Consider the following 6,634-nt stretch of genomic DNA (forward strand, 5'->3'; position numbering starts at 1 on the left):
CCATTTTGTAGATAATTTCAAGATCTATATTTTTTGTCTGGGCTACTTTTTTGATAAAACTTACCGTTTTCGAAAAAAATCTAAAAAACGTCAAATTTCGACCTTTGACCCCGAATAACTTTTTTAGCACACATGGGATCGATGGGGACTTTTGACACTTTATTCCTAATGGTGTACTCAAGATCTCCACCAAAATTTAGCTCTGTCGGAATTTTAGTTATTTAAAATGTTTATTTTGACCGGACTACAATGTCAGACTTTAAAAAACATAACGTTTGCCGTGCTCATTTTACTACGTCACTGTAACAAACACTTTTTAATGATGAATATCCCAAAACAACACTTTTTAATATTGTTTACCTCAATTATTCGCATAAAACATCAAACAACATTCGTGTTTGACTGCGAGTTAATCATCGAATTTTTGCAAACCTTGATTGGTGATGACCTAAGCAGAATTCATATTAATTCTCTCACCTAACATATGAGTCGGCATTCCCAAAACGGCATGAAATAAATCATGCGCCTCTCTATACCTCTGCAAAACGTACGCACAATCGATGTCATCGACGAATTGTACGGCCATTCGTGAATCGGGCGTAACTTTCTACAATAAAACCAACAAATCATACGAAAAACACCAACAAAGATAATTACATTATCCTCGAGCCATTGTGTATAAACACGACCTAAAGTACCCTCAGGGTACGTTTTTAATTTGTTTATGTCGACAGTCTTTGAGTTGATCCTAGGACGTAATTTGAGAATCTCGGAGCCTTCTGGTGAATTCTCCATTTTTTGCTTCATATAATTGATAGCGGACATTCCTTAACAATTACTTAAGTGTGTTAATTAGCAAGTAATTAATTACCTGCGGTTTCTCCCAAACAGGCGATCATGTCATGTCGAAAGGGATCAACTAATGACATCAATGCCGATCCCATAGCGAGGAGTCCTCGTTGGAAGTCATTGATCGGAATGTGATTTTTATGAAAATCAGTTTCGAATTTCTCAAAACTCGTGCTTATTTGGCGACTTTGATTTAATTTAAGTTTGTTACTTAATCGAAGCATCTGGAAATGAATAAGGGTCAATGAAACGATTCGATTAAAATAAAGTTTATCTATTTATTAACGACATTAAAATCACAGGAATCGACATTGCAACTGAATTTGGTATATCATATGGTTAAAGAGATAAAACTTTGGTAATATTAATTAAATTTAAACTAACTAAATAATCAGTACAGAATTGATGGCACTATTAGCCGGATGATTTTAAGCCGGTTCAACGGTCCAAAATCATATCACTGAAGCTTTAATTTTAGTACTTTTAGATATACTATCGATATTTATAATCGCAATAAATAATTTGACAAACGCGACCATAAAAAATAGTTTTTAGATAAATTGTGCTATAGTTTAATCCAAGGTGACATTTTGAAATTAAAACTAAAGTATAAAACTACGTCACAAAATTACGTACGTGATAAAAAATCGTCTCTAATCTAGGTTTTTATGTATTTCATTAATGACAAAAATGTATTAAAAGTCACCAAGTGTTTATTTTAAATAAAAAATAATTTTTAAGTGCCACAAGCATAAACTGAAACTTCTAAGTATCTATAAGTTGTTATTAAAGTAAATCTTGTTTGAATTACTTACTGGCCACTAACAACTATTTTTACCGAAAAATAACAAACTGATCAATAATGTTAAACTTTTCGAAGCATTTTTTTAATACTGAAACATTTTCTACACACGATATTTGATAAATATCCTTTTGACATTTTCATTTTTTTAGAGTGCATGTGTCTAAAAGCCCATGTAAATAAAAGACAATAATAGTAACAAGACTACAAAAAGTTATCCAGCCTTCAATTAAATGTCTGATCAAAGAAACCTGTGATTCTAAAACTAAGTTAGCAACATTAAATAACACAGCTATAGGAGATTTGTGAAAATTGATGTCTAAATATTACTCAATGTTGCCAACTTAATATCAGATCCATAACCCACTTTAATCCAACATTTAATTAAAAAAGCAAAAAGCGCATTGCCACGAAATGTACATTGTCAATAACTATGCTCAGAAATAAATGTTTGGTGAACTTGAAATGGTCTTTATTATTGTCAAGTTGGTTTAGTAATAAAAAAATTACCAACTTTAACTGACATCTGGTGAAAAATAAAATGTACCTAAATTGAAAAATAAATTGTATCTAATGAACCTTCGTTTGAAAAAAGACCACTTTTTTACCAACTTTTAATTCAAAATTTACTTTTGCATTTATACAACTTTAAAAACTTAAGAGACGGTTTACAGAATGTTTGCAATAAAATTGTAATTCAATATTAATTTGACGCTTGACAATGTAAAGTAAATGACAACTTAGTTCGAATTAATTTATTACCGAATTCAATTTTTATTGGACCAAATTTACCAGCTTTTCAAAAGTTAGTGTGTCAATTAATATTTTCACGAGTTTATGTATAATTTCAACATTGAGAGTACTTAGCAATAACGAAAAGAACAACTTACTGAACAAAAATTAAGCAAATCTATTTGAAGATCTGAAGAAGGAATAAACCACGCCGAAACGTCGCCTAACAATTAATTGTAATATTCAGGTCAAAACTTCAAATACTAATAGTATATGATTCAACGAGCATATTATCATGGCTATTATTCACAAAAATGAAGTTTAAAAAACGAGTCGTAGACGAGTGAGTGAATAAATAGCCAATATACACAAGTAAAGTACTATGCTTTATCTACGATTATAAAATATTTTCGATTTTTGGTATTGACAAAGTCGACGTTTCAATTTAATTAATAAAAATTAAAATGGCGTTCAAACAGAAAGGCCATAAAGAGTCTTAGAATATGACTTTAGATTCCACTCCTGGAATATTAGTCATGAAATATGTATTTATATTCCACGGTGTGTAATGTGAACTAAATTATATGTCTATAAATACGCCTATAACAACATTATTATTTAACATACGTAGATAAAATATTTTTTTCCACCATTACACGACAATAATGGTATTTCCGTTGACTCTGAAATATTAACAAACACAAAAAATATTTAAAACCCATATTTTTTCGAGTATATCAGTTGGTAATTAAAAACTTTTTATTACAATTGACATATAATAATCAGTTATCTTTCCAATAATTCCAAGGTTAAAAATTACATACTACAAAAACAAAAAATTATTATTGCTACAATTGCGAGAACCAAATTAGTCAGTCCAATAATATTAGAAAAATGTCATCGTGTGTTTTGGTTGTCATCAATGTCAATTATCAAAATTCATCAAAAATGTCAAAAATGACAACTAGTATCGTCAAAGTCGATCAGTTAAGACCATTTGAAATTCAGCATTTGTGTAATAATTTCAAAGTTAAAAAACTTACACTGATTCTACAACACCATACCCTATACCCTCGAAAAGGCTTTGACTTTGTTTTTTTTTTTTTTTTCATATAATTTACATTGGCAAATGACATTTCACTGCCTTCTAGAGAATAAATTTTCTCTTACTGCTACAAGTAACAAAATGGCGGGCCTGTCAAAATTTTTAAAATTTCAAGTAGTAATATCAAATTTGTCAATTATTTCCGACCATTTTTACATTGAAACATTTCGTGCGGTCATTTTTGTTTGTTTTCCGTACTTATTGATCACGCATCACTTTATACGTGTGGCACTGACTTATTTACTTAGTTCTGAAAAAATAGTCGAATACACAGTATGTCCCGGGATTGAATTTACAAGAGGAAAACAATCTTTATCTTTGATTTTACGCCAAAACTGCAAAGGAAAAATATTTTTTGCTTTACATGAAACAAGCAAATCTGTAATTAAAAGTTCATTATTCTAACTCAGTTCTCTTCGTTTTAAATCTCATCACATTGGCGGTTTTACTTTTCTGACAACGATGTCACTTTGAGAAGTGAGTTTACGCAAGTTAAATTACAAAAATATTTGTGAAAAACATAATTTTAATAAAAAGCAACTCAAACAGCTTTAAAATAAAAACCAAAGTAATTTTTAACAATTTAATTAATAAATTGTCAAAGTGGCATAGTTATCAAATAAATAAGACCCCCAATGTGATAGGACTTAAAAAGCAGAGAAAAATTATTCTCGAAAATCAAGAAAAAAATTAACTTTTCTTTTCACAGAATCAAAATAATGAAGTTTTAATTACAGATTTGCTCGTTTCAGATGAAGCAAAAAATGTTTTTCCTTCGTAGTTTTAGTGTAAAATCAAAGATTTTTTTCCTCTTGTAAACTCGATCCGGGCACATACTGTATAATTATACAGTTTGGTGACATTTTTACTAATTTTGACAACACTTGCAACTGTTTCATATATGGCAAGAGTCGATTTATACCAAAAATAGTAAAATTGGCAAAATAAATTGTGTATTTTTACAATATCTTCACGAGTCATAGTGTTTGTTCAATCTAAACCCTGTCATAAAAAATAAATCCTAACAAATCTTATACTATACAACATTGTCGAGTTTAGTCGATTTCTCGTTAACTAGTGGCACGTAAGCTGGTGCAGCGTCTTTTTTCTTAAATGTAACATAGGTGTAGATCAAACTACCCACAACACTGATATTAATTCCGACGAAATTGACCCACGAGAAAATATAATCGCCCCCAATCACCATTCCCAAATAAGTAACACAGATGTTTTTCAAACAGCCGATAATCGTAGTTGTTAATGCCGAATTGTAATAAGTACACAACACAACACTGTACGATAACACAAAGCCCATAATACACGACATAAAAAACTGAGTTAGGAAAAGAGCATCATTCCAATATTTGTAATTATAGGCGGAATCCAAATCGCCAGTGTAAAACGCGAAAAACACTGCAGGGACTATCATGAAGAGAGAATTATAGAACATGAGTCCATATTTGCCCAATTCTTTCGAGTCGAGTTTTTTCTTCATGTACACTCCATTTGTGGCTGTGAAGAAGTCGTTCAAAAGGACGTAGATATAGCCTTGGAGGTTGAACGCAATGTCGTTGCTGGCGGCCACGACAGCCCCCAGAATCATAGTGTAGACACTAAACTGTACACTGAAACTCGGCCTAATTCCTAGAATGTACAACTCTAGAATCATAGTCAACAAAATTGAGAATCTGCGAAGGGCTGTGAACATCGGGAGACTCAATTGCTTGGTACCCCCAAGTCCAAAAATCATATTCCCGATGTAAATCAACGGCAAGGGAAAAATCTTCCCGAAAGTGTTCAACTCGAAGCTGGGGAACGTGACGATTCGGAGTCTCTTCGCCGTTAGAAGGACCGTAATGGTGGCTATCATCTGCCCAATTCCGAGTACTTGAAATGAAGGGAATTGGTAGGTCGTGAGGACGGTTTTGTTGACGACGGTTATCATGAACGAGGCGATGCCGTAGAAGAGGGCCGAGAAGATTTGCTTCCATAGTAGGGACTGGTTGTCTGCGTTCTCGAGGCACTGACTCAGAGACATTTTCGCCGGGATTTTATTCAAAACGTGCACTTTTTTGCCATCGTGGTTACGTTAAGTTTGAACAAAGAACGTGACACCGCACACATTACAACGGTTATTTGCGTTTTGAGAGTTAATTTCAACAAATGATTATTTCGACTGTCAAATTTGTACTGTGCAAAAAATGAGGAGCTGGAGCTGTCATCCCCTCTTTCTAGGTTATGTCAACAAATGACGAGTGGGAATTAATAAAATGGAAAGCTTACCTTCAAAAGTTGATATTGTGTTTTATCGTATTTTATAACTTGATGATGATTATCATTCTTAATTTATTTGTGATATTAAAAGGTAAAACTTGTTGAAGAAATCTAAACTACCAACAAAAGTCTCACAAATATACTGCCATCTCTGTCTCAGGTCACCAAATGAGAATATTTCTATCTGTACAGATATCTAGAACACCAATAATTTTATACATGGTTTTATTGTCGCATTACATAATGAACTTACAATAGATACTAACTGTTTGTATGTTAGACAATAACTATATTTTTATTAAAACATCACTAAATATTTTTTTGTCAGTTTTAACATTGCTTCATAGATGTCGCCAATACTACCCCACGCTGCCAACTAGATTCTGATTGTTTTTTTTTCTGTTTTCAAAGGTTTACTGTATTTGTAAACCCATTTCTTTTAGTAAATACATACAAGTACAACCATGAGATACTTTTAAAAAACAATGCATAATGCATGTTCGGTCAGAAAGATCGGTGGGTTTAATCATTATATTCGGACTGTTATTTTTTGAAAGATTTACATCTTCAAAGATTCAAATAATTTTTTTTTAATTTGATCGAGATATTTTATACAGTTTTTCCAGGTTCAGAAGATTCTTATTAAGACATAAGTGAAAAGACATGCTTTGGTCCAGTTTTAAAATTTTATACTATTTCGGTTTTTGGTTGGAACATGAAACAAATATTCGCAAATAATTCTAAAATTATCAGTCATTTAAGTTTGACACCGTTAGAAAGCACTTCTCATTTCCCATCTAATACTTTACTTTTACAAATTTTGTGAAATAATTTTAGAAAAACTAACAATTCCATTTAGTCAAAACAAAATA

General features: G+C 31.6%; 1 protein-coding gene across 1 annotated transcript in view; it reads right to left on the bottom strand.

Moving 5' to 3' along the window:
• LOC123014787 (UDP-sugar transporter UST74c-like) overlaps nt 1-5,702 on the bottom strand; it is a 12,145-nt gene extending 6,443 nt beyond the window's left edge. The window contains exons 1-4 of the mRNA XM_044414060.1: nt 4,531-5,702; nt 872-1,073; nt 658-827; nt 478-607 (exon numbers count right to left, since the gene is read on the bottom strand). Coding sequence (XP_044269995.1) covers nt 478-607; nt 658-827; nt 872-1,073; nt 4,531-5,526 — 1,498 coding nt within the window. The 5' untranslated portion in view covers nt 5,527-5,702. The remainder of the gene's footprint in view (nt 1-477; nt 608-657; nt 828-871; nt 1,074-4,530) is intronic.
• Nucleotides 5,703-6,634: the final 932 nt, after the last annotated feature.

Source organism: Tribolium madens, unplaced genomic scaffold (assembly GCF_015345945.1).
Source record: "Tribolium madens isolate multiple individuals breed KSU strain unplaced genomic scaffold, Tmad_KSU_1.1 Scaffold_97;HRSCAF=244;Tcas5.2_LG3a, whole genome shotgun sequence".
Lineage (NCBI taxonomy): Eukaryota > Metazoa > Arthropoda > Insecta > Coleoptera > Tenebrionidae > Tribolium > Tribolium madens.